This window comes from Phyllostomus discolor, chromosome 6 (genome assembly GCF_004126475.2).
Source record: "Phyllostomus discolor isolate MPI-MPIP mPhyDis1 chromosome 6, mPhyDis1.pri.v3, whole genome shotgun sequence".
Lineage (NCBI taxonomy): Eukaryota > Metazoa > Chordata > Mammalia > Chiroptera > Phyllostomidae > Phyllostomus > Phyllostomus discolor.
In genome coordinates, this window is record NC_040908.2 from 109,608,915 (window position 1) to 109,636,089 (window position 27,175).

At 47.6% G+C, this 27,175-nt stretch overlaps 1 protein-coding gene across 3 annotated transcripts in view; it reads left to right on the forward strand.

Moving 5' to 3' along the window:
• Positions 1-27,175, forward strand: part of ME3 (malic enzyme 3) — a 194,969-nt gene that overhangs the window by 131,446 nt on the left and 36,348 nt on the right. For all 3 annotated transcript variants that reach the window (XM_036028708.1, XM_028516577.2, XM_036028709.1), the window contains 2 exons: positions 823-984; positions 12,744-12,847. In XM_036028708.1, the coding sequence (XP_035884601.1) occupies positions 823-984; positions 12,744-12,847 (266 nt within the window). The remainder of the gene's footprint in view (positions 1-822; positions 985-12,743; positions 12,848-27,175) is intronic.

The window sequence follows — 27,175 nt, forward strand, 5'->3', positions numbered from 1 at the left end:
AAGCTCCTCCCCACCCCCCCCCACCCCCGCAGGATCTGGCACAGTGTCTATGCAAAGTAGGTGCTTCAGCAAGGTGTATTAAAGAACTGAATGAATGAATATCCATCCTCATAATATAATTATTTCTAACATCACCATCAGCTTAATCAGCATCTGTTAACTCACAGTAGGTAAGCCTTGAACTAGCATTATGTCTATTATCTAGGATGCTCTTGGCGAGTTTTTGTGGGGTTTTTTTTTTGCCAAAACACAAGGGTAATCCCAGGACAGACTGAGAGCCCTGCTGGTTTTATGTGACATAGTGGCCCCAGCAGACGCCACAGGGGCGCTGTCCTTTGCACACTGGGTTTATTATACTCAGGCGCAGGCCCGGGAGCAGGGTCTCTACACGCCAGGGTTGCAGCAGGAGCACACACATTCGTTTCTCATTATCTCCTTTGCTCGCGTCCTGCCCTCCATGCCCCCCAGTCTCAAGCTGGGAGTGTCTGCCTGGTTTCTCTGAGGGAGACTGACTAGGTGTGTTTTCCCTCCAGCTGTTTCTGTAGCCCCCACCTCGACCTCTGAATGCAAGACAGGTGTCTTTCTGTCATCTCACCTCAATGGGCTTTCTCACCAGCCTGCCAGAAAGTGGAGGGGTGGGAGAAGGCCTGGCCACCTGCAGCTGAACAAATCCTTCGGCTGCGTCATCCCAGATGTGCAGTTCCACTCCCCAGCAGAGGCAGTGGGCATCCAGGTGTCAGCCTGACGTGCCAGAGCTGTTTAGACTGGCCCTGTCACGGGAGGTGCCATTCGTGACTGACAGCATCCTGCTCTGTTTTTCAGGCCGTGGTGGTGACTGATGGGGAGCGCATCCTGGGCCTGGGAGACCTGGGCTGCTATGGCATGGGCATCCCTGTGGGCAAGCTGGCCCTGTACACCGCGTGCGGAGGGGTCAACCCGCAGCAGTGCCTCCCTGTCCTGCTGGACGTCGGCACCAACAACGAGGTAATGCACGTGCCTGCTCCAGGTGGTGGCTGTGGGGCCAGATGGTGGCATCTGGGATGTGGTGGGGGGCACTTTTGTGGGGCAATTGCATCTACAAAGCATCAGGCCATTGCTTTGCTGGGTCCCCTTCTCCAGGGCACTGTCTCTGCACAGCTGTAGAGTAGAAGCAGTTTCTCCTCCCTGCTTGCCCACCCCACCCCACCCTCCCCACACCTGTCTCTTCCCTCAGCCACTGCTGGGTCTCCTTGCCCCTCTACCTCCTGAGGCTTCCACAGTGATCCCTGCTCCAGCTTTCTCTGCTTCCTTGTTCCAGGACTCCAGGCAGCTTCCCTTTCCCTCGAGGGTTCTCTCCAGCCCACTAGTGCAGAGGGCCACTGATGAAAGTGGCTGCAGGGCTGTTGTTTTTCCCGGCATTTTAGAGACCAGCTGCCTCAGTGAAAGGAGTAACACTCAAAGCCCCAGGGCCAGGGGCTGACAGGTGTGGACGAGGCAACTGAGCGTCCCACAGCCCCAGGGAGAGGAACTGGCCCAAGCTGCAGGAGATCCACCTATAGGATTCCAGGTGGTTTGCGATCTAAACAGCTGCAGCTTCAGCCAGGAGTGTATCTGCTCTGAGGGCCACCTCCCTGGAACACAGGCTCCATGCATGCTGCTGGTCCCAGCTCTGAGGCCCTGCATCAGAGAACATGAAAAACATCCAACAGGGCCTTCTTAATGACATTTATCTCTGAGTTTAAAACAAGTGCATGTTCATGTTTTTAAGATTGAGAAAATCTAAAGAAGTTTTAAAACAAAATATCAATCACACAACCAACACCAATCCCTGTTTACTTTTGGTATATTTCCTTCCAACCATTTCTCCCCAAAGCATTTATGAAAACAAAATTGGGTTTTTATGGCATATACAGTTTTATGTCCTGCTGTTTTCCGATGTGATGTATGTTGTCAGTTTCCTCACAGGGCGTTAGCCATTCTTCCACAACGTCATTTTAACAGCTGCCAGCCACACGGTAACTGACATCAGAAACCCTCCGCTGTAGGACACTTAGGTGGCTCCCAGCACTCCTGCTGGTGCTGTTGCACTCTGACGCCCATTTCTGCAGATCATGATGATTTCCTAATGATAAACTCCGAGAAATGGAAATATTGAGGCAAAGGAAATGATCATTTTTAGATTCTTAATTCATACTGTCAAAAAGTCATATGCATTCTGCAGTGACCTCTCTCCAGAAAACTTGCCACTGCCTCCTCCCTAGACACCACACATCCCTGCTTCCAAATGGAATGAGCACTGCAGCCCCCAGGGAGGAATGATGCCTCCTCGGGCTTCATCCACAGATACGATCAGATGAGAGAGGACAGCAGGGCAGACCCTGCTTCAGAGCTGGGAAATTGTGGAGACGGGAGGTGGAACAGGGGAGGGGGAGAGGCACTGACCAGAAGAAGGGGTGCTGGGCTCAGTACCTAACAGCTAGGTGAGTCCCTGCTCCAGTCTAGACTTGATCCCCTTCCGCTACAATGAGGAACGGGGCCAGAAGTTTCTGCGTGTTCTTCTACCCCTAAAGCTCTTTCCATATGCTTCCCGCCAGCCTGGGAGACAGGAGGCTGGATGGTGGCACAAGACTTCGAGTGGCTTGTCAACAACAGTCTTCAAGGCTGGCGTCACATGGTGATTCCCTCCCCATAGCCACATGCCTGGGTTTAACTAAAATTGTCCCTCCACCACAGAGAAGACGTTTCGAGCCGTCGGTGCATGTAGCAAACTTTGTTTTAGTTATTATTCCCATCTGCAACCTCCTGCTGTGGGTTGGAGTTCAGTGAGACTCCAGCTGGATTTCATTGAGACCTTCATTCTCTTTGTCTCCTAAAAGCTAGCTCTCGGCAAGAAATGGGACGGCTTGAGTTTGATTCTGAGACCACTGCTTCCCCTGGAAGAGTACTGGTTGCCTCTAGCAGGTGCATTAAGTCCTTCCTTTGTCATGGAAGGTCCAACACCCAGCAATGATGTGCTGAAGTTTAGGGCTGGCCCCAACTTGTAACAAACTAACCAGGAAAGATGGCAGGAAACCATGAGTAATCGTGGCCGTGCCCTTTATGCAGATCACCCTGCTGAACCCTGACAATAACCCTGTGGGAACAGCATCCGTTGGTCCCCTCTGTGACAGGTGAGGAGGCTGAGGCCCAGGGGAGACCAGCTAGAAGTGGCAGGGCTGGGACCCTACCCCACACCGCACCATCTGCCCGGGTTCCTGTTGCTTCATAACTAAAGGTCATTTCTCGATTTCTAGAATTTTTGTTACCAAAGTAGCTTTAAAGCATCTTTTTAAATCTTTATTTTAAAAAAGGAAGTGGCATTTCTCCCACGATGCTACATTTGTGTTCTCTTCTAGTATCTGTCTGTGCACACACAGAGACATACTTATTACCTGGTTACGTGCCCATGATTTTATTCTAATTTTTTCAACGAAGATTATTTTGTGAACACTTTCTCTTTATTTATTTAACAAGTTAAACTTATTTATCGACACTGAAACTTATTTATCTATTAAATTTATTGATTGAGTGTTTAGTGGGTATCAGGCACTCTGCTAGGCAGGAGGGAGATGAATGAGAGGCAGGCGTGGGTGGCAGGCTGTCAGTGTTTCAGTGCCGGCACCTAATGGATCATCTTAATGGCTAATGTGTTACATCTACTCAGAGTGTCTGCTTCTCCCCTGCGGCTTCAAGCCTCTGAATCGCCTCTCCACCCTGGTTGTGGAAGGAGGAGGCTTCCACCAGCCTGCTCCCTCCTGTTAGGAAGGGCCAGAGAATCCCCCACTGAGAGTGGGAGCACAGCCTGAGGTGCCTTTACAGCATCGTGAGAGGCAGAGAAAGCAGTTCTCACCTGGGGCCTCTAAGACCCATACCAGCCCCTACAACGTGCCAGGTGCAGTTCTAGGGATTATATAGTTTCATCTCACTTAATTCTCACAAAAGCTATTGGGGGCATTGTTCTCCCCATTCTATAGATGAGAGAACTGAGACTGTAATGTATTAGCTGCTTACTTCAGGTCTCACAGCTCTAAGTGTCAGTGCTGGGATTTAAGCCCAGGTCTCCCTGGCTGCAGAGCTGCCTCGTCCTCCATGGCACATTGCCCTAAGAGGTCCAGGGTTTGTGTTACAGACTAGGTAAAAAAAGACTGAAAGAGTAGGTGTTTCACATCATCGGGATCAAATCCGGATGTACTGATGCTACTTCCATGGTCCCCCCACTTCAAAGAAAGGCGAACCCCCATCAGACCCTCTTCAAGAAACTCAGGACACAAAAATCCAAAGTCACGAAGCGGCTAATGCTGGGAAGACAGTGATTTACCTCTTTTCAAATGGATTCACTGTGTGACCTCGCTCACTATGGTTCTTTTTTAAAAAATTATTTTTCCCCTCGAAGTGTTGGGGCACATCTCCCCCTCAGAGCCTGCCAGAGCAATAGGACAGCCATGCAACCTCCATCTCCCGTGTCGCTGCAGGGAGGGTGCTGTGGTGACGGTTCTTAGTGTCAGAACTGCTAGGCCACCTGTGTGAATGTCTCTGTGAAAACTCTTGGGGCAACAGGAGCTTCGAGCCACAGAAAACATCCCCCAGGCTTCCTGCTGAAAGAAAGCATCTGCGGCCTGAGGCCCTGAAACTCTGAGTCACTTCTACCTGACACACAAAGGAGGTTTGGGAAAACAAATAATGGGAGGCAGTGACCCCATGAAGAGACACTCCACAACTACAGCCCAAAGGGGCAGGGAAGGAGCCCCTTCCAGCTAGGCAGTGCGCCTGCTCTCAGCTCCCCGGCCAGGCGTGGGTGTGTGCATTTTGTTGCATCCACACGGCAGAGCCACACACTGCCCATGTGAGAAGATACCTGACATACTTCTAGTTCAACCCCCTTCACCTCACATGGGAAGCAGGGTCCCAGAGCGGAAACGGCTTCCCCCAGGTCTTAGTCAACACCCAGTGCTCATCCCACTCACTCCATGCTAAGTATTCTGCAGGGCAACTTAGAGGTGTGGCTTTAAAATGGCCCCTGAGCCCTGGAGGGCTTCTCCTGGCAGAAGTCTTGAGCCTTGGGGGATTCACCTCCCGAGATGCTAAGTGAATCTGTGGAATCAACTGATGGGGGGGGTGGGAGCGGGGGGGGGAGTCAGGTCGTGTCAGCCAGCGGGGAGAAAACCCGAGGAGCAGACAATCAGCAGAGCCTGGTGAGCAGTGCTTTGGGTGTTCCGGAATCACTGAGAAAGCAAGGATCGCCATCTCAGCTGGGTGTGGAAGGGTTTCCTCACCTCTTGAGGTTGTCCTTTTGTCGCCAATAAATCATCAGCATTGACCACATGGTGCCAGCAGAAGCAGGTGCACACTCCCGGTACATAGGTGACCAGTGAGGGTGCCCTCCCCAGGATCTGGGTCTCTCACCCTTGGGCTCAACTGAGCTTCCAAAGAAATGTGTGGTTGTCATAACTGCCACCCTGAGGGGCACACTGAACTGTGTCTGCAGTGTGAACCAATGCCACGACCTCCCCAGACCCCCTGAGGCACTCTGAGTGACATCGGGTGCCTGTTGCTGTACACGATAAATATTTTCCCAGACTAGAAGGTTCGTCTCTCTTCTCCCTGAAATCCAGTGCTCAGCGATAGGGCGAGGAAAGAGGAGGAAACCATTTTTTTTTCCTTGACATTTCATCTCCGAGGAGAACCTTAGGAAGTCAGAACAGTGCAGACAGCCTCAGAGGGCATATTCAACTCCCACAGCAGAGGAGTGGGTTCTGACTCACCTGCCTTGGATAAAGGCCTTAACCTGAAGCTACTGTTCTAGACTTATTTAGTTCCAAACCTTGGTAACTGTCTAACAGAGGGGAAGCAACCAGGCTTGGAGGTGAGTAAGCTGGTCCCACTTGGGAAGACCTCTGATCTAGAACCTGTCCTTTCCACCCTGCTGATTCCACCAAATTTGCTTTGTGACCTTGGACAGCTCACTTAACCTTGGGCCTCAGAAACTCATTTGGCGGAAGCTAAACCAAGGGATTTCTAAGACCTTCGTAGTTCTTAATTCAGCATCTCCTTAGCCCAGCTCTAGAATTCATGCAACTCACAGCAGTAAATACTTCCTAAGGGCCTGCTGTGTGCAAACTCACTGGGGAGATGCAGGTGAGCAGAGCACCGGCTCCCAGGAGAGCTGGCATTACACAGCAGAGATCATCATCCCCAACTGACAGAAGAACATTGAGGCAGGGAGAAGTTAAATACCTTGCCCAAAGTCACAGAGCTCATTAAGTGACAGAGCCTAAATTCCAACCCAGGTCCACCTGTTTCAAAGCCAGAGCCCCTTCTGATTCTAAAGCCAGGCCACACTGAGGTTGCTCACGGGGGATGTCCTGAGCAGGGCACCGGGCCCAGCAGCATCCTCTCCTCTTCAGTGTGCTGCCTGCCAGCTCTAAGATTCTTTCTGCCCCTCTTGATAGGGTTACCAGATTTAGCAAAGAGAAATATAGAACAGTGATTAAATTTAAATGTTCGATAACTAGCTAATCATATTTTAGCATAAATACATTCCATGCAATACTTGGGGCATATTTAAACTAAAAAAAAATTGCCCAGCTAAAATTTAAGTCTAACTGGCCATCCTGTATTTCATCTGGCAATACTACCTGCTGAAAACTTCTCTTCTTAACAAGCATCTGAGGAGGCACAGGATAGAGGAGAGTTGCAAGGAGAGGATCCAGGCCTGTTAACAGTTCGGCACCCTGGGGCAGTCTCCTTAGAGACACTGCTCAGTGGGACACGGGCAGAGTGTGGACTTCTTCCATGCCAAGCCAAGACACCCATGGGAGTGCCACCTTTTGCCGCTTTGGAGAAGCTGTTTTCCCTCCTGCCAGAGATCAGCTCTCTGGGGCTGTGCACATGGTCTTTCTCCTTTCTGGCTGTCACTGTTCCCCAGCCTGGTCTGCGGGATGACAGCCTAGACCTTCCCAGCCACTACTGAACTCCTTCTTGGGAGGACCAGGCAGAAGGTGAAGAGCCACGCCAGATTCCCTAGTCACCACAACATCAAATGAGGGACAGAAAGGGCACTGTCATGAGACCCAGACGAAGCAAGTCTAGTTTCAGCTTAGCTGCTTTCTGATTCTGTGAGCTTGGGAAATTTACTTAAACCCTTGATGCCCTGGCTGGTGCGGCTCAGTGAGTTGAGTGCAGGCCTGCAAACTAAAGGGTCTCCCCTTTGATTCCCAGTCAGGGCACATGCCTGGGCTGCGGGCCAGGTCCCCAGGTGTGGGTGTATGAGAGGCAACCAGTCGATGTGTCTCTCACATGTCAATGTTTCTCTCCCTTCCCTTCCCAAATCTCTAAAAATAAATAAATAAAACCTTTTAAAAAAGAAAACCTTGAGCTCCACCCCCCTCATCTGTAAAATGGGAATGAGAATATGTAAGACAAAAGGATCAAATTACTTTTGATTAAGGAGTGAGTCACTTGAAAGTTCTATATAAATACAAGAAGCTATTGTTTAGTATCATTTCCAAACAGAAACTTTCCAATATTTTTGAGTTTAGTGTTGAAGTATTTCAGGCACAAAGACATCTTATAAAAATAAATATAAGGACTTTTTGCCCTGGCTGGCGTAGCTCAGTGGATTGAGCGTGGGCTGGGAACCAAAGTGTCCCAGGTTCGATTCCCAGCCAGGGTACATTCCTGGGTTGCAGGCCATAACCCCCAGCAACCGCACATTGATGTTTCTCTCTCTCTCTCTCTCTCTCTCTCTCTCTCTCTCTCTCTCTCCCCCCTCTTCCCTCACTAAAAATAAATAAATAAAATCTTAAAAAATAAATAAATATAAGGACTTTTTAAAGCTTTGTATAGTCACCTTTATAGTTCAGTGGTACCTCATCATAATTGACCTTGCATCTTAAATGCAGGTATGCTGAAAACTTTTTGAAAAATCCTAAAATTCTTCAGGAGCACTGGAGAATTTCACTCACCCCAGAAACTGCATGTGCAGTACTGATAAATTCACTCTTTACTGCCTGATCCACCACCAGTCACGTCTGTGACTTGGCAGTGTTTCAACTTACAGGTTAACACAGACCGTTTCATCTCTATAAGAACTAAAGAGTGAATGTTTTCTACAAATGCCAAGCATTATACTATTTTCATCATTCCTGTGCATGCTTTTCCAGGCTGTTGTGTATGCATGTTTTGGACAATTGAAATTTAGGATATCTTCCTAAGAACACTGAAACACCAATACAAAAGAACCTTTGCACCCCGATGTTCATAGCAGCACAATTTACAATAGCTAGGTGCTGGAAGCAACCTAGATGCCCATGAGTAAATGAATAGATCAAAAAACTATGGTACATTTACACAATGGAATTCTATGCAGCAGAAAGAAAGAAGGAGCTCCTATCCTTTGCAACAGCATGGATGGAACTGGAAAGCATTATGCTAAGCAAAACAAGCCAGGCAGTGAAAGACAAATACCACATGATATCACCTTTAACAGGAATCTAAACAACAAAACAAAAAAAACTAGCAAAATATAACCAAAGACACTGAAATAGGGGATAGTCTGACAGTGACCAGAGGGGAGAGAAGAGGGAATTTCAGGGGGGAATGGGTAGGGTTTACAGGAACAAATTTGGAGGACACATGGACAAAAACTAGGGGTGGGGGGTAATGGGGGGGAAGGGGGAGGGTTCGGTGGGTGGGCTGGAATGGGAGTAGGGGGAGAAAACTGTACTTGAACAATGATCAAAATAAAAAAAAGAAAGAAAGAAAGAAATTTAGGATATCTGTGCAACTTTGCACACTGCTTTTTTCACTTTAAATAATCTCATGAACGTCTGTCTATATGACTGCAGAGTCTTAAAATCCAGCAATTTTAATGACTGTCTAGCTGTCCATCGAGTCGTATACCACCATTTACTTTATTGTTTGCTCTTGGCTGAATGTTTGCTGCCTTTAAGTGGCTTTTAGATGGTTATTTTGAAAGTGACAGGGAATGGTAGGCACCATATATGTCCCACTCTCATTCTTTAGTCCCAGACACACAGACACACACATGTGCACACCTGCCAGAGCAGACCATAAACAATCTCAAGGATGTGTAATGTAGGCAGTGAGGAGGTTAAGAAGGGAAGATAAGGACTCACCACCTTTCTAATGTGTCCTGTGGTGCCTTGGAGAAAGCATTAAACTGACCTCAGATTATGTTGGACCCAGAATTGGGGGTGAGGGGCTAGGAAGGCAGATATTCCTATTTTTTTTTCTGTCCCCTGCACCTTTGCCTAACCACAGCCTATAGCACCATCAAGACAGCATGGATCTAGAGCAGCGTCTTTAAGAAAAAATAAGTCAATATGGGTTGGTGTGCAATAGAGCCACCTAAGCAGCTTGGAGGTTAAGCTGATGAACTCTGGAACCAGGCAGCCTGGGTTTGAATCCTTGCTCTTTCACTTATAGCCTAAGGTCCAGGCAGATTATTTAGTTTCTCTGTGTCTTGTTGTTTCATTGTTATAAAATGGGGAAAATAACCACAACTATCTCTGTGTCCACTCACATCCTCCAGGAAACAGGTGTGAAAGGTGTATAGAAAGAAACACCTGTGAAGAATAAAGGGTGGGAGCAGAAGTAGTTGGTGGGTGGGTGGGGCCTTCAGACAATGACACTGATGTGACATCTGTAAAAGGAGAGAAGGCAGGAGGGAGACAGTAAGAAGAGCTATCTGCAACCCAGTCCTGGGAAAGTCTCAAGCCAATGGGAGTCCCTGAGTAAAGATGGTCTGAGAGGAGCCTCAGCACCCTAGCACCTAGGACTGGCCCGCCCTAGCACCCACTGTGCCCAGTCATGAGCTGGGAGCGAGACGGAGAGAATATGGTTGCTGAAAGCCGTCTACCAGCTACCCTTCCTCAGCAGGTTCTCTTAAGGGAGTTCTGAGCTGCACATCTCCGTTGCCACACCTTGTAGGGGAGGTTCAAGACTTAGGGTGTTTCCCAGTATGCGGCACATGGGAAGCACTGTGAAACTAAAGCTACTGCTATTACTTTTTAGTGGGTTATAGTTCCCAAAGCTCTTTCACATATATGACTTCATTTACTCATCACAATCACTCTTTGCTATTGGTAGTTTATCCCCATGTGACAGGTGAGAAGAAGGCTCGAGAGGTCTTATGATTTGCCTGAGGTCACACAGCTAGTCAGTGGTGGAGGTGAGACTTGACTCTTAGCCCTTGGTGGGCTCAGCCCAAGGCACCCTCATCTCTGAGTCCTGCAGCAGCAGTTCAGATGGAGATGACGATTACAGAAACCTGGTCCTCAAGGAGCTGGCACTTTTGTGAGATGGAACTTTTGTGAGATGGACACAAAATTAGATAACTCCTGGAGACCAACACATGGAACTACTTTCTATTTCCTAAACACATAGGATACTTTTCCTCCTCCTACTCCAGCCCCCAATCTTTCTTTGTGCTGACTTCTCAGCCTGGAGGGCCCAGCACACCCATCAAAATTTGCCTATCTTTTAATGCCTAGCCATTTTCTCTGTGACAGAACCCAACCATCCCCAGTGGGAAGTACTCCACTCCTTCTCTGTGCTGCCACATGCCACACTTTGCTCCAAAGCACTGTTACTCTGCCCTGTAGTAGAGTTGATAGTTTGCTCATCAGCCAGCCACCTGCAACAGACTGAGCAGCCTGAAGCCAGCAACCATGTATCACCCATCTACAAATCCCCGTGAGGCCCAGTGTCAGTGACAGGCGATCAGTAAATGTGTCGTGCACAAATGAATCCACTAACTCTGTGGAGGGCTGTGGGGGTATAGAGGAGGGGAGAAGTCAGCCAGTGGGCGTGGTCATCACACCAATGCAGGCACAGAAGATACCCAAATACTGTGTGAATAGCCTGGCAAAGACCTACAAGAGGTGGAATGGGGGTTGCCTAACACAGGCTAGCACTAAGGTGGGCCTCTTTCTTAAACTGAAATTTCTGGTTGTATCATTCTCTCCTTGTATTAGACAACCAGGCACATGGTATATATTTGGTAAGATTTTGTGGAAGGGAGGGAATGGGGGAGGAAGGAAGGAAGGAAGGGTTTTTTAAATTTAAGTACAGGTCAGTAGCTTTGGATGACACCCAATACTTCAATCCAGGTGCTGCCTATGACAATTTTGCCCCCAAGATGACATTTGGCAACGTCTACAGACATTTTTTATTGTCACATCTGGGAGTGCTACTGACTTATAATGGCCAGAGATCAGAGACCAGTGCTAAATATCCTCCAATACGCAGGTCAGCCTTCACGTCACAGAATCATGTAAGCAAAGTGTCAGTAGCACCACTGCTACCAAACAAAGCTGTTCGGCTGCCTGCCACCATACACACGTGTAACACAATAATTGGCCAGGACGGAGAAAGGTTTTTATTAAAACACTGCCCAATTTGGGGGAGTGGAAACTCCCTGGCTTCAAGCCATTTTCAAGCAAAACATAGAAAGAAGCCAGACACCCCCAGGACCAGAATCAGCGTCCAGATATCCTGCTCCATCCCTTTCTGTCCTCCTGGGGCCCAGGGCCCTTACGTGAACCATCTCCATCTCTCCGTCTCCAGGCCCTCTCCCTCTCAGGAGTGCGCACCTGTGGGGCTGCCATCTCCATTGCCTCACTGCAGCTCCCTCCCTCTCCCAGGGCCAGGGCACACTGCACGGTCACTGCAGTTGCTTGTGTGAGGGGCTCCATCTGTGGGGCCCTGGTGTCCAAGGCTGCTTTTCACCCCTGGGGCCAGGGAGCACTCCTGACCCGTGTGTCTGTGTGCTGCTTCAGAGCAAGAGAATGGCAGTGGTCCAGGACCTGTTCTATGCAGTATGCAGCTACAGTGTCCCACAGGCTACTGCTGGCAAGGCACACATCCCATGCAAACCTGCTCCTCACCAGGCAAGCAAGGGCAAGGCAAGAGCTACAAGTGGGGCCCAGTTCCACCAGGTACAGAAAATGCTCTGCCCACCCCCATCCAGGCAGTTGAGGAGAATGTAAAAAGCACTGATACTCTGTGTTTTCCATTTAAATATTCTACCACCCCCAAATCCTGCATGCTGTGGCAGCGTCTGCTTGCCAGGCGGTTTAGGTTAACGTCCATCTCGTGTGTCAGCCTGCACAGCATCTCTGCCCCACCTCCTCCTCCCACCATGACCCGGAAGTGGGTAGGAGGGTTTCTAGCCTCCTGTGCATAGGGCACAGTGTCTCTGCCCAGGGCAGGGCATTGCTGTTTCACCTGCATAATACATGTGTGTTGTGACCTTTTCAGCCCATGCAAGCTCTGTGCAAGCTGTGTCATGAGCTGCACTTGCTGTTTACCCCCCCTGGGGGTATGGAAATCTGTCACACAGTTCTGGTTGTGATTTCAGTCCTGCCACCTTCAGCACTTCCTGACCCCTCCTGGGGGTCTCTCCCCTTTGCCCAGCAATCTGGCCAGATCTCCCCTGTTACATCACTGCTGAGAAACCCTGAAATAAATCCACAGCCACAGTCAGAGGCTGGAAGACTGTGTCTGGGAGAGGCTTGCCTGTTCAAGTATCCTTGGTTTCTAAAGTGGGGACCACCTGGGAGCCCACTCCCAGTCAGGGGCTTGCCTTCAGATCCTTCTAAAGATGATACCTGGGGATCTTTCTCCCCCACTTCCCCCCTCTCACCCTCTGGTCCTTCCTGCTAAACCAGGACACTTGAGGACACGAATGCTATCTGTTCCAGGAGCTGCTCAAAGACCCTCTGTACATCGGCCTGAAACACCAGCGTGTGCGTGGGAAGGAATACGATGACTTGCTGGATGAGTTCATGCAGGCTGTGACAGACAAGTAAGTGGGTCAGTCTCTCCCTTTCAAAAAAGGACTATTAAGAGGTAGTATGACTGAAATCAACACAGGTTTTGGCAGATACACAAACAAGAGACAGTAGATGCGTGCTTTTCCAGGTGGTCTGAAAATTCCTACTAGACCCCATGTACTTGAAAGCCTCAAAGCCAAATGGGCTTGTTGTTTGGGAGAATGTTTGGGAGCAGAGAGGGGAGGGGCAAAGGCTGATGGCTGAAGGTCTGTGTTCTGGACATAGTTAAGTGTCCGATATTTCAGGAAGAAAACATCCTTAGCCTAAGCTGCTCTACGTTCTCGGCATAAATAGGAACATTGTGAGTGGTGGAGGAAAGAAATGTGCCCTTCTAACAAAATGGCTTTGGAAGGCAGCCTGCCAGGTTATTTGTCACTTTCCACCTCTACATGAGGACCAGGCGGCATTAATAAAGTATCGTGGGCTGAGCCTGTGAGGTTTATGAGGTGTTATCTCGGCACTGGGGTTCATGATTTGGTGCTTCTGCCCACTCTTTCCTGCCTCATCTGTCTGCCATCACAGCCCCCTGCTCACCCTGCCATAGCTGGCCTGCTGCTGGCCCGGAGCTCTGGAAACAGCCTCTCCATCCACCCACATTCAGTCTGACAAGCAAGTCAGTCAATTCAGAGTTTCAGCAGCCCAGCAGCAGGTCCCAGCAGACCCAGAAGGTCCCGTTCTCACTTGAAAACCTGCAGCCAGCCTTTTTTGCTGGCCCTGGAGTGACCAGGTATGGCAGAGCTGGCCTGGACATCTCTTGAACCTGGACAGCCGCTCGAACCAAACAGTGGCCGGAGAGAGCTGCTCCAGCCTCTGCAGCCCGTGAAGTCTCATTTGGGTGGACCTTTGCAGTAGGAAAACTGATCCTCCCCCTCCTTCTAGGTGTGTGACCTTGGGCCAGTTACTGAACTTTTAGTTCTCTTTATCTGAGGATAAGAAGAAAGCACTTTGTTGTTTTTGTGGCTTTTGATTTTGTTTCTTAAGATGAGAAAAATGATATTGAAGTTATATAGGATGGGAATGATCTTGTAGAAAAAATGGAAATTAGGCCCTGGCCAGATGGCTCAGTTGGTTGGAGCATTGTCCCATACTCCAAAAAAAGTTGCAGGTTCAATCCCCAGTCAGGGCATGTACAGAAGGCAATCAATCAATTTTTCTCTCACATTGATGTTTTCCCTCTCTCTCTCTCTGCCCCTCTCTCTTCCTGTCTCTCCCTTCCCTCTCTCTAAAATCAATGCACATATTCTCCAGTGAGGATTTTTTTAAAAGAAGAAAATTAGTAATGGAGTGTGGGGTGTGGGGACAAAAGTTCCTTAAGAAGTAAGAGGGCAAGGTTCTAGAGTCTGGTCTTAGCTGGGAGCACAGAAGCCCACCTGCAGGGACAGAGGGAGGGCAGAGGTGGGCAGATGTGGTGGGGGGGGGTGTGGGGTCCCCTCTGGATGAAGGCAAGGTCATCTGCTGAGAGTGAAATGGGGATGGAGGTGATGAAGGTTTAAGGATGGAGGCAGTATGACCTGGAATGTCCAAACTGGGGGACTAGAGGATGACTACTGGGCAGCTCCATGGGCCCCCTTGAGGTTACTCTTCATGAAGTCAACTTAGGACAATTATCTTATTTCTGTGATTTTTGCTAGCCAGTTTCAACTGTCTGGGTGATGTGTAGGAAGAGACAGAGAGTAGGATTTAATCAGCATTGGGATTTTACCAGGCAAGAGAGAAAAAGAGAGAGAGAGGAGTTGGGAATAGATTCAAGGGCATGATTATGATGTTGTGTCATGAGATCTAGGCTGGGTCAGAAGGCACAGGAGGACACGGTGGAGGAGAGTGGTAAGGGGCAATACTATGATCAGTGTGGATGGTGAGTCCTGGTGATGCCTAAGAGTTATTGAGCTGGGTGCTAGGTAGAATGAGCTGGACAGAAAGGACTTGGTAATTGGAACATTAGGTGTTTAAAGTTCAGATTATGGATGAAGTGCTGCCATCAAGATGTGACCACCAAAGCAGCTAAAGCAAGGGTCAGCCACGTCAATAGGGGCATATCAGCTAGAACAAGGGAGGTGAACATGATGAACATCCCAGTTCACTCTCCTCCTTTCAGACCATCCTGAATTCCACACTTGGTTCTGGACAGGATGCTTTGAGGGTCATAGATTCCCAAAAGTGCCTTTGGAGAACAATAATCATGATGATGGGGTAGCTAAAGGCTTAGCCTCGTGGGAGAAGACTTAGGCGCTCCTTTGTACATCAAGGGCACAGGACTCCCTCCAGATATCTGAAAGATATTCTTCCAGAAGGGGATTAAACTTGTTTCTGTATACTCAAATGGGAAAAAAATGGTAAAATTCCAGAAAACGCAGTTTACAGCTCAAAATAAATCTGAGCTATCTCACAGTGCTCTGGACCTTCTGTGAGAATGAGTTCCCTGTCACAGGAAGAATTCAAGAATAGGTTGCATGGCTTATTGTTGCTGCTCTTATAGAAGGAAATTTAAGTTTTAGGTAGTCTGTGAGATGCCTTTCCACCTCAGCATTCCATAGGACCTCTCAAGATCCCTGGCTGGCAGGATAGATATTATTATTCCCATTTTATAGAAGAGGAAACTGAGGCCTTAAGAGGCCAAGGAGCCTGTCTCAGGTCACACAGTGTCTGGCAGGACTGAAAGTTGAACCTGGGCCTGCTGACTCTGAGGCCAGAGTGCTTTCTACCATGCTGAGCTGCCTGGGGGTGGCTAGAGAAGGGGGTGAAATGGGCTTTGAGAGCCTGGTTTTTGCTTCCTGTTTCCAGGACTCCATGCTTATCCAATGAGTCAGTTGTTCTGTGATTTCCCACAGGGAAGTCTTGCTATTCGTGTGAGAAGGTTACATAAATGAAGATGTAAGAGGCTCTTCAAATTATCATTAAACTCAATTCATAGTCTAACAGGCATACAAGCAGACCAGGGGGAAACCCTTGGGGAGAGCTGTGCGTCAGCCAAGAGGAATGTGTCATGTGTCACGTGTCCTGAAGGGGAAAAGATGTTGGGTTGTTTTGAGACTCTAATAACCTAACGCAGATGTTTGTGGATACTCTAGGTAGGAAGGAACTGGTCTCCCCAGGCACTCTGGGGAATATAGTTGCCCCAGGATGGAATGTCCAGCCTGGGAGTGAGTCAGCAGCCCTAAAGCCAAACACAATATATTTTAAGAAAGAATCTTGGGAAACACCGACTCCTGGAAAAAAAATTCTTGTCTCTTTCCAAACATCCTACTAATGAAAATCTCCATCTTATTGCCCCTACCCACTCATCGGGATGTATCATAAGATTTTGGGGGCCTGAAAAAGAGGCATCATGGCCCAGTTACTCTCCTGGAGTTTGACCACAGAGGAGGACCCATCGGGACAGAAGACATCTCCGTGTAAAGCTGTGAGCCACAGCAATAGGTAACTGGGAGTGTCCCACTCAAGACCAAGACAATGCTTGCTGTTTCCGTGGCAAAGACTAGTCATTCTGTTCTTCCTGCTCTTTCCCTGCAATACGGTGGGACCTGGAACGTTGCAACCAAGAGGCCAGTTTTCCCCCTGGGTTCCCACTTACATCGTGCATTTCTGTTTCTTACAGTAGGACAGGTGGGAATGGTCTGTTTTAAGTTTGCACCTGGAGCCCAGGCTCTGTCTGATATTTGGCCTGCGTTGGACAGAAGTTTGATGTCAGCAGCAGCGGCAACCTTTAGGCAGACCAGGAAAGGAAACCACCCCCTTTCTCCCTAGCTCCCCAAACCCTAAAGATAGAGATTGCTAAGCTGCTGAGGTAAAAGTGATAAAGAAGAAGGGAAATGATAGTTTTTTGTTTGTTTGTTTGTTTTTAAACTGACTTTTTTTTAGTCAATCTGCATTTTAACTCCAGGAAAAAGTCTTCTTTTTGAGTTTCTTCTTTCTATCTCTGGCTGAATTATCTCTCCTGTGCCCTGATCAGATGGACAGGGAGCATGGCTATCAGTACTTGTCAGGACTTCGTACAAAGCAGAGCTCCAAAGCTCAAAGCTGGAAACCAGGAGGTGAGTTTCCAAGACTGCCCACTGGCCCCAGGTCTGTCGTGTCAAAGCGCACCCCCTGCTTCAGTTATCTACTGCTGTCTAGCAAGCCAGTTGTGACTTAACACACTTATTTGCTCTTGATTCTTGCAAGCTGAGCTGGCTTAGCTGGGGGCAGTTCTGCTGGTTTTGCCAGTGGGGCTGCTTTCAGCTGGCAGATTAGCTGGCAGCTGGGCTCCTCTCTCCACCGAGTTTCAGGGTCTCTCCCTCTTCACGTGATCTCTCCATATGGTCTCTTCTCTCAACAAGGTAGCTGAACTTGAATCTTGACAGTCTAGGGCTTCCAAGACACAAAAAATGAAATTTTCCAGCCTTCTTAAGGCTGAGGCTTGAAACAGGCACAGTGTAACGTCCACCACATTCTCCTGGCTAGAGCAAATCGCAGGTCCATACTGGATTCCAAGGGAGAAGATAACGCAAGGATATAAATACCGAGGGGAACGATTCATTGGAGAGTCACCACTGGAAAGACTGCCACACCCCATCCAGCCTGGGAAGCACAAGGAATGGTGCAGCCAGTGTTACGGGAGGTTGTGCTCTGCAAATGCAAGGAAAGCAAGAGAGGAATAACACAGATACTCATAAAGCAGGGAAATGTATCATAAAAAAAATCGATATGAGGGGCACCACGGCAGTGATAGTGGGGCTCTTGGCTGTGGCTGGAGGAAGTGAATGGTTTTACCCAGAGGGCCCTGCGCCACCTTTCTCGGCTGGCCAGGGTGTTCATGCTCTCGGCCTTCTGCTACACGCTGGTGCTGCTGCTCACCGCTCGTCTTCTTCACCATCTGGCACAGTATAGTACAGATGAGCTAAAGACTGATTACAAGAATCCTATAGACCAGTGTAATACCTTGAGTCCTCTTGTACTTCCATCCACCCTTTCTTCTGGGTCATGTTTCTTTGTGCAGCAGAGTGGCTTCCACTGCTCTCATTGTGCGCCTCTTAGCATATCATATTTGGAGGTATGTGAGTTGACCAGTGATGAGTGGACTTGGACTCCGTGGCGCTGCAGCCATCATGAATGCAGACATTCTAGCATATTGTCAGACTGAAAGACATTTAGCAAATTAGCTCTTTATCTTCCAGACTTTGTTTTACTACCTATACTGCATTATGTTTTGGTCAGCTCTTAGAACAATGCACAACCCTGTCTGGTATGGCTCAGTTGCCTGGAATGTCTTCATGTTGACAGAAAGGTTGCAGGTTTGATTCTTGGTCATAGCACGTACCTAGATTGTGGGCTTCATCACCAATCTGGAGGCATAGAATCCCTGGTTCAGGCACATACGGGAGACAACTAGTCAATGTTTCTCTTTTAAATTGATATCTATCTATCTATCTCTCTCCCCCCCTCCCTCCCCCTTCCCTTACTTCTCTTTCTCTAAAACAATAAAAAAATGTCATCAGGTGAGGATTTTTTTTTTTGAAAAAGAAACAGCCCTGGCTGGTGTGACTCAGTGGATTGAGCTCTGGCTTGCAAATTGAAAGTTTGCTGGTTTGATTCCCGGTCAGGACACACGCCTGGGTTGCGGGGCAGATTCCTAGCTGAGGACATGTGAGAGGCAACCAATTAATGAATCTCTCACACATCAGTGTTTCTCTCCCTCTCTTCCCTTCTCTCTAAAAATAAATAGAAATAAAATCTTTTTAAAAAGGAACAGCACACAGAAAAATTGGTCCAGTTAAGTGTGTGAAAAAGGAAACCAAATGAAGGGGTTCTATCCATCAAGATCTTGTTTCCCAGAGTAGCCTATGGAATCTGACCAGTTACTTTAAAATATGACTCATGCCCAACACTCTATTAGGCACCATAATGAGATTGAAAAGAAATAAAAGACATGGCCTGTGTCCTCAAGAATCTTATAGACCTTCCAAAAGGACAAAAAAAAGTGAAGTGGAGGTAATTAAAGAAGAGTTAAGGCCTCAACTGTTTGGTGTTGACCATCAGCTCAATGGGAATTTAGAAAAGGAGCAATCAGAGATGATTGGGAAGAGATGGAAACTATACAAATTCAGGTTCAAGTATGAATAAGCAACGGGAAAAAGAACACATTTCATATAGATGATACATCGAGAGAAAAGCAAGAACACAGGAAAGGCAAGGAGTACGCAGAAGACTCGAGAAGATTCGCCCAGCTAGAGATGAATGCACACTGGTTTAAAATAAGGGTAAGTCAGAATGGAGCAGGCTACGATAGGCTTTAAATCCCAGGCAGAGGGTCACAATTATCAGAGTGCAAAAACACAAAGGGTTTCAGCCACCTGAACCAGTGGTTTTTAAGCCAAGCTTCCCTGAGCCCCAGGCATTTGCAGAGGTGCATCAGGTGAGCTAGAAATAGAATGCTTCCCAGCTACCACATAAGATTCAAAACCCAGGAAATGTGCCCTGACCAGCCTGGCTTGGGAATTCTTTCCTGGTTTGCAATCATAGAGTAACTTACTGATTGTATAATTCATTTGTTAATAAATGATGCTCTTCATTGTGACATCTCTTCTATAATTGTCTAGAGCTTTTCTTTAAAGTTTTTTTGGCCTTTCATTTGTCACAGAGCAGAGATTAGGCAGAGATGTGCCTGGACTGTTGCAGAGAGGTCCAAGTATCACGCAATCAAAGTATGGACTTTGAGAATCATTTTTCCTCAGGTCCTATGATTCTGTAACGTCTCTACCTGACTGGTACTTCCTGGGGGTGGGTGGTGCAGGGAGCATGACTTATTCATGGTGGGCCTGTGGTTAGGTGAGGGTGGGAGCTGGGTGGGTGGTTGATTGGCTGGTTGAAGGATTAAAAGCCTTCACCAGGCTAGCTATCATTTAGAATGGACTGAAGGTTATGAATGTGACCACATCTGAGGAAGCTCAAAAGGAATTTTGGGATTCATTCTAAATTCTCTGACCTCTGAAGAAGGAGGACATTTTTCCAGTCTCAGCTTCACGTGGTTAATTGTTAACAGTCCAGTTCCTACTCATTCCCATCAGAATAGGAGCCGGATGTATCACGATTATAAGACTCTCCTGCCTGCAAGGAGTCTGTCTGGGGTCCCAAAAGGGACTGGAGGGCTGTAGCAAAATGCAAAACAGCACTCAGCTCCTTAGAACCTGTTCATTTCCTCCATGGCCAAGCAGCCTGAACAACAGAGAGAGTGTGCAGTTCATTAGTCAAGGTTCAGCCTCAGGGCGGAGGCCAGAATGTGCCTCGGGAAGTTCACTGACTGGGGAGATGGAGTCAGTGATGCCGGATGGCTGCTTCCTTTTCATTTCCCCTCAACAGCCCGATTTTATCTCCTGCCATCAAGAACAGGAACAAAATCATGCCCAGACCTGAAAGTTTCAGATTATAGCAGGGAAGGTGAAAGAATAGAAGGGTTTTTTTCTCCTGATTTCCCTCAGTGGATTAATAATGATAATAACTGTATTTTACTTAATTTGTTACTATGTATAGACTTTGATATAAGCACTTGATACACTATTCATTTAATTCTCATAGCAATGCTGAGGGTAGGTACTGTTATTAACACCATTTTAAAGGATAAGGAAACTGAAGTGTAAGTACCTCACCTAAGAAAGGGGACCCTATTAAGACCCCACCCATTAACAACAGTGGTAAAAAGGACAAACTCTTGGGCTGGACTGTCTCCAACCTCTCACCTGCCACTTACTAACAGGCTACCGATATTTCATTTAAGTATGCCCAGAGTTCCTCATTCTTAGAATGTTTTTTTTAAACTTAACTTGTAGAGTTGCTTATGTTGGATAACTAAGACGATCCATGTAAAATGCTAAATATTATACCTGGATAATAGTAAACACTTAAATAGTGTTTGCTATTATTATTATTAATTTAGGCAATTTTCAAAGCTACTCTCCTTCTGGCAGTGCTTCAGTGGGCCCACTGCATTCGTGCTGGAGCTCAGTTATCCCCTAATACATCCATCACCTCCTTCCCTAGTCCCCACTCGTCCATCCCCCTGATGCCAATGCTACTTTCCTGCTCTTCTCCGATTCTTCTTCCCCAGTGCTGACCCTAAGTGGGGGTGAGGGACAAAAACTAAACAGCCCTGGAAACACTGGGTGTCACTGATCTCCATTTCAGGTCCCCAGGAAGTGCAGTTAGTAAACACCTGGTCTTGGGGTGGTGAGCACACAATACAATGTACAGATGATATATTGTAGAATTGTACACATTGAACCTATATAATTTTGTTAGCCCATGTCACAATAAATTCAATTAAAAAAACACTTGGTCTTCAACCCCTAAACCTAATCAGTTTAACTTTGCTCACACCCTTCCACCAGGTGGAGATATCTGTGTGTACCTGTCCAAGTGAAATCTCATGTTTTCTGCAGTTGTTTCAGTTGAATGTTGTTTGGACCTTATGGCCCCGCCATTCTGAGAGTACTGTCTCCTTGCATAACCAAACAGCTTTTTATGCAACACAGTAATGAAAAGCAGAAACTTTCCCAAGGACAGAAAAGTATCAAATCGCTGCACGATCAACCGGCTGATATTGACAATAATTATTAAGAGGTTACACATACAGACCCTCACACTTCGCTCCTGGAGCTGGAAGGAGAGTTGGATGACTTCACCCTCCCACCCTCTCCTCAATGCCTGTGCGCAAGCCACACAGCCTTCTAGCTGCTCCTTCAACTCGTCATTTTCGTCAGAGCTGCAGAGCCTTCCTACCCCAGCCTTGAAGGTTCTTTCACTTTCGTGGACGTTTCCTTCTCATCATCCAGGCTTGGAAATGGGTCTACAGCCAGGCAGGGTCTAGTGCTGAGGCTTCTACAAGGCAGGAATTGAGAGCTGCAGAAAACGGGGAGCTCCAATGGCTGCCCCCGCCGTGAAGAAGAAAAAGGCTCTGCTCCCCAACATCACTAGGGAAATGACAAGGAACTTGGAGTGGGAGGAATGTTTCTTGGAGGAAAAACCAAAACACCAAATCTTCACCACATGCAAATCTAGAGACATTTACAATATACACACAGTGCAAAAATTCCCAAGAAATGAGTGTGTCCCCTCCCAGTGATATGGCTGGAGAGCCCAGCAGATGGAAAAGTAAAACTTCCCTGTAGAGACACTCCCACACTCATGCTGTGGGAAATTCCTTGAGGGAAAAATCAGTGCTCCAATGAAAATAAATTCATGAGTCATAATAACCCACACGGAAACAATTCACACGTGGGAAAATCAGATATGCAACTAGTAGAACAATTAGAACCCCAAGAAAAATGAGTAATCTGAGAAAGATTATAAAGCAGCTCTACTTAAAGGTATAAAAGAATTAAGTAATAAGGAAAGTACCCACGCTGACTAGTGTGGCTTAGTGGATTGAGTGCCGGCCTGTGAACCAAGGGGTCACTGGTTCAATTCCCAGTCAGGGCACATGCCTGGGTTGTGGGCCAGGTCCCAGTTGGGGTCACATGAGAGGCAACCACACATTGATGTTTCTCTCCCTCTCTTTCTCTCACTCTTCCCCTCTCTCTTAAAATAAACAAATAAAATCTTTTTTTAAAAAAAGGAAAGTACCCAACACTGAAAAAAAAATGTCAGGCAGATTTCTAAAAGAACCAAATAAAACTGCTGAATTGAAAAAGCAGTCATGGAAACCCAGCAGCACGCACTAGTGGTAGGGCAAGGCACTGTCAGAAAACCCTAATCCTCAGAAACCACTGCCCCCCATCCCCATTCCTGACTGTCCAGGAGGGAACTGGGACACCAAGATGTTTTTTCCAGAAAGATCCTCCTAAACTGCTGTTGATGAAAGAGAGCACTGTATGAGGGAAGAAGAGGATGAGTAGGACTGGGATCCCCAAGCCCCAGCTTTGTGGTCCAGGCTGGGCATTGAGGGTGTGGCATGTTCGCCCTCCTTCTCTCTCAACCCTCCATGTGGTCTGCTCATTGAAACTCACACATACACGGTCTCATCTTTTTCTGCATTCACTTTATTAGGCTTAACCAGACTGTTTTTTTAATAGTCCTCACCAAATAAATTTTTTCATTACTTTTAAAGAGAGAGGAAGGGGGAAGGACAGAGAGAGAGAAACATTGATGTGAGAGAGAAACATCAGTCAGTTGCCTTTTCATACGTCTTCCGATGTGGGGTCAAACCCAAAATCTGAGTATATGCCCTGACCAGGAGCTGAACCTGCAGCCTTTCTGTCTATGTGTCCATGCTGCAACCAACCAAGCCACACTGGAACAGGGCTTTTTTTTTTTTTAAAATCCTCACCTGAGGACATTTTCCCATTGCTTTTAGAGAAAGAGAAAGAAACATCAATGTGAGAGAGAAACATCCTTTAGTTGTGTCCCACACATGCCTGGACTGGGGATGGTAAGCACCCAGACCAGGAATTGAACTCACAACCTAGGTGTGTGCCCTGACCAGAATTGAACCTGCAACCCTTTGGTGATGGGACGACACTCCAACCAACTAAGCCACACTAGCCAGGGCCAGGTTGTTTTTCAATAAAGTTGGATAACTGGGTGGAAAAGTCCTAAAACCAAATGATTCCATCAAGATGAGTTATAAGAGAAGTACCTGGATGCATATACACCAAACTGTTAGCTGTGGTCACAGTTGGGGCATGAGATTTTCAGGGATGTTTGCTTGCTGAGCCATTCATTTCTATCCTGTTACATTGTTTGTGAGCAGGCATTTTCTTTGGTAATTAGAAAAAATATTGGATTTTTAATGAGTTAAGCAGCAATTCTTTCCTAAAGACAGTGCCCTGCATTAAAAAATAAGAGTAAAGAAATAAATAAGCAAGCATCCCACCCTTTACTCTCTGGTGAATTGAGTGCTGTGCTAGCCTCAGCTCCTATGAACAACAAAGCAGCTCACCATACCGACTCATTTAACACAACAGTCCTATTAAGTAAGTACGATAACTGTCCTATCCCACCAAATTAGAAGTTCTGGGGAGGGATCTCTGTCTCTGTTGCTCACTGCTGCTTCATCTCAAGCACTCAGAGCAGTGCCTACAGTGTGGATTCTCAACAAACACTTGCTGAAGGAATGCACACTTTACAGATGAAGAAACTGTGCCTCTCTGAGGCACAGAGAGGTTAGGGAACTTGTCCAAGGTCACACCTTTAGTAAATGGTGGAGCCAAGTTGTGGGCCCAGGTGCTCCAACTCCAGAACCCACCCTCCAACTTGGATTCACTCTCTTCCATTCTTTTCACATGAAAGGAACTCCAGACACCTGCTTGACAAATGGGAAGGTCTTACGGAAACTCTCCTACTTGGCATACTCATATCTCCACCCTCCAGTTTGTTCTAGGGCAGGGTTAGTGCCCCACCCTGCCTCACCATAAGGGCTGGGGGGTTCTGGAGGGAACAGCCATCAACCCCCATTTTCAAAACTCTAGCTATTGACAGCAAGGAAAGCATCCTCTTTTTTTATTCTTTATTCTTTATTTTTATTACAATGTAATTGACATTCAACATTGTGTAAGTTTCAGGTATACACATATTGATTTGATACATTAATATGTTGCAGTATGAGTACCATCATAGTGTTAGCTGACACCTCTACCATGTCATATAATTATTATTTCTTATTTGTGGTGGAAAAATTCACCAGCATCTAGGTCAGTTTTCTGGCACTTCCCGGTTCCTTCTTCTTAACCACCCAAAGCCAGTGGTCCCTTGACGTTCCATTCACCAGAGCTAGGCACCCCTTGCTAGTCTCTCTACAAACGACAACTCCCCAATCCCCCCACCCCCACCCTGTACAACCTGCTCCCAGGAGGGGGTGAGGGAAGAAGCCGAGAGGCTCTTTGGCTTCAAGCTTCTTCTGGTACATTTAAAATTATATAAACAAAGGAAAACCCCCAAGCTTATGGCATCCAGACTACAAAGAAAGTTTCAAGATTTTACTTTAAGTTTAGAAGATAGTAAGAAGCATAGCTGTCAGCTCTAAGTCCTGATTACAGCGTTTCAAGGGAGCGTTCACATTCTGAGTTCTTCCCAGCAGAAGCGGTCACTGGTCAGTGTTTCATGTGCACCGAATATCTTCTGTAGCTCAATCTGCATCTCACCTCGAGCTCCACCTGGTCCTCCCCAGGCAGGTTTTTGCATAGTCTTAAAACACCTGAGCAAGAAACACCTGCCCGTTTGATCCAATCCTCTCACTTTAGAGGTAAAGAAACCTAGACAGAGAGAAAATTATCTCCCCACAGTCAGATAATAATAAAAGCATCAGGAAATGAGGGGGGACCTATCCAGTCATTTGCTCTAATTCATGAAACCTTTTCCAAGTTTCCATTCGGCACACATTTACCATGTGCTTTCCCTGTGCAGCCATCGTGTGTCCGGTGCAAAAGAAGAGACCTGGCCTAAAGAACTCGGTTCTTCCTGTGATTGTAATACAAGCACATAAAATCATCATAAAGCAGTTTAAGGTATCCTTGAGTTATTTATTGAACATAGCGATAAGTCAGAAATAAACTTTGTTCTCAAGGAGCTTATAGTCAACTGGAGCAAACATGAGATACACTCTAAGACGTACGCTGGCCTTGCGTGGATTGAACATGGGCCTAGCTAACGGCCCTGCCTGCAGTGTCTGTCAGTCATGGCTGAGAGCCAGAATCCATAGAGGGCCTGGGACGTTGGGTTGGGTTTAAAAGTGATGGCCTTCTGCCTGGGAAAGAGCTAGCAGCTGACTTTTACAGAGCACCTACTCTGTGTCGGACACTTTACATTTTATCATCACAGCAACCCTTAGAGATCAAGAACTGAGGCTCAGAAAGGTTAAGTAACTTGTCCAAAATCACCCAGCTAGAAATTGAAAAGAGTTCAAACTCACCAGAAACCCATCTGACTTCAAAACCTGAGGCTTGTTTTTACCACACACCCCCTGCTGCCTGCTCTTCCCGCCTGGCTAGGAAGGCCCCCCACCTCAGCCCCCTCCATGGTAACTTGAATCCTAAAGGAAGCGGCCTGGGCTGTTGTGATAGAAAAAGGTGCTTTGCCGCTGTGGCCTCTACCAAAGGAGAGGGAGGCTCCGAGGGGAGCTGGTGATGCCATGTGGGATATGTGCCACCGGCCACACCTCAGGTGGGACTCTTCTCTGCCACATGATTCCATTTGTTCAGCGATATTCACAGAGCCAGGCACACAGCAGCATGCCTGCTTGGTCTTTAACACAGCGGTCTGAAGCTGATTTGTCCCCAGGGCAGGAAAGGGGGTCAGTTAAAGCTCCTTCGTCAGGTGTCCTGCCCTACAGTGGTGAGTGAGACATCTGCCCCCCACCCCAGGATGCTGCCTGCTTTGATCTAGTCTGTCACCTAACCTGACCTAGTCCTCCCTTTTCTTCCCCTCCCAGACCTTGGCTCACTTTGGTCCCCAAAGCCCACAAACACAGACTGGGTTTTCCAACTTTATTGTCTTCCACCCCTAGCTGACTATCACAATTCAAGCTAGAATTTGGCCAGTTATATGAGCAAGGGGCAGTCTAGACTCTGAGGAGGTTGACACATGATTGTATGACAGACTGTGTGGTCCAGGGACTATGGTAGTTCACCTGAGTGAAGACATCAAAATGGGCCAAACTAACCAGAGAAGCTTCCTGAAGGACACCAGTGGCCTTGTGACAACTCAAATGCTGATGCTCCCCAACCAGCTAGTGGGTCGGTAGCTGGGAAAGGTGCACAGGCTTTCTGAGCAGAAAGTTGAGGAGTGAGTTTCTGTGCTCTACAGGAAAAACTGAGTGCTGGCCTGTGACCTTGGAGAGGTCAAGAGGTCGGCACATAGCCACCATCACCTTCCCGGCACTGGGGTTTCTGGCGCCATTTGCGTGCTTGCCCAGGAACTCAGACAAACAGGGAAATTGAGGAGGAAATCCACACTGTTCCTGAAGTGTTTTCTGGCCTGGGACTGCCGTCAGAACAGTGACTGAGCGGCCACATTATTCTGGGGTTTTTTCTTAGAAGTCACTGCTTCCTGTGACTGTCTCGTTACTTGACGGGAGTTTCCCCCTCTGGGCCAGAATGCCAGCCACAGGAGCCCGCCAGTCTGGCTGCAGGGCCGGGCTCACCGGGGCAATCTCCCAGTGAGGGACCTGAGAAGGGAAGGGCCTCAGGGGTCCACCCTCACCCCCTCCCCTGCGCTGCCTGCTGGAATCCCTCCCTCAGCTTCTTTGCCAAGTGGAGCTCCAGCAACCACAGAATCACTTCCAGGAACTGGCAGCCTCTTACCACCCAGTGTTTGAAATCTCTGCCTTCAATGGC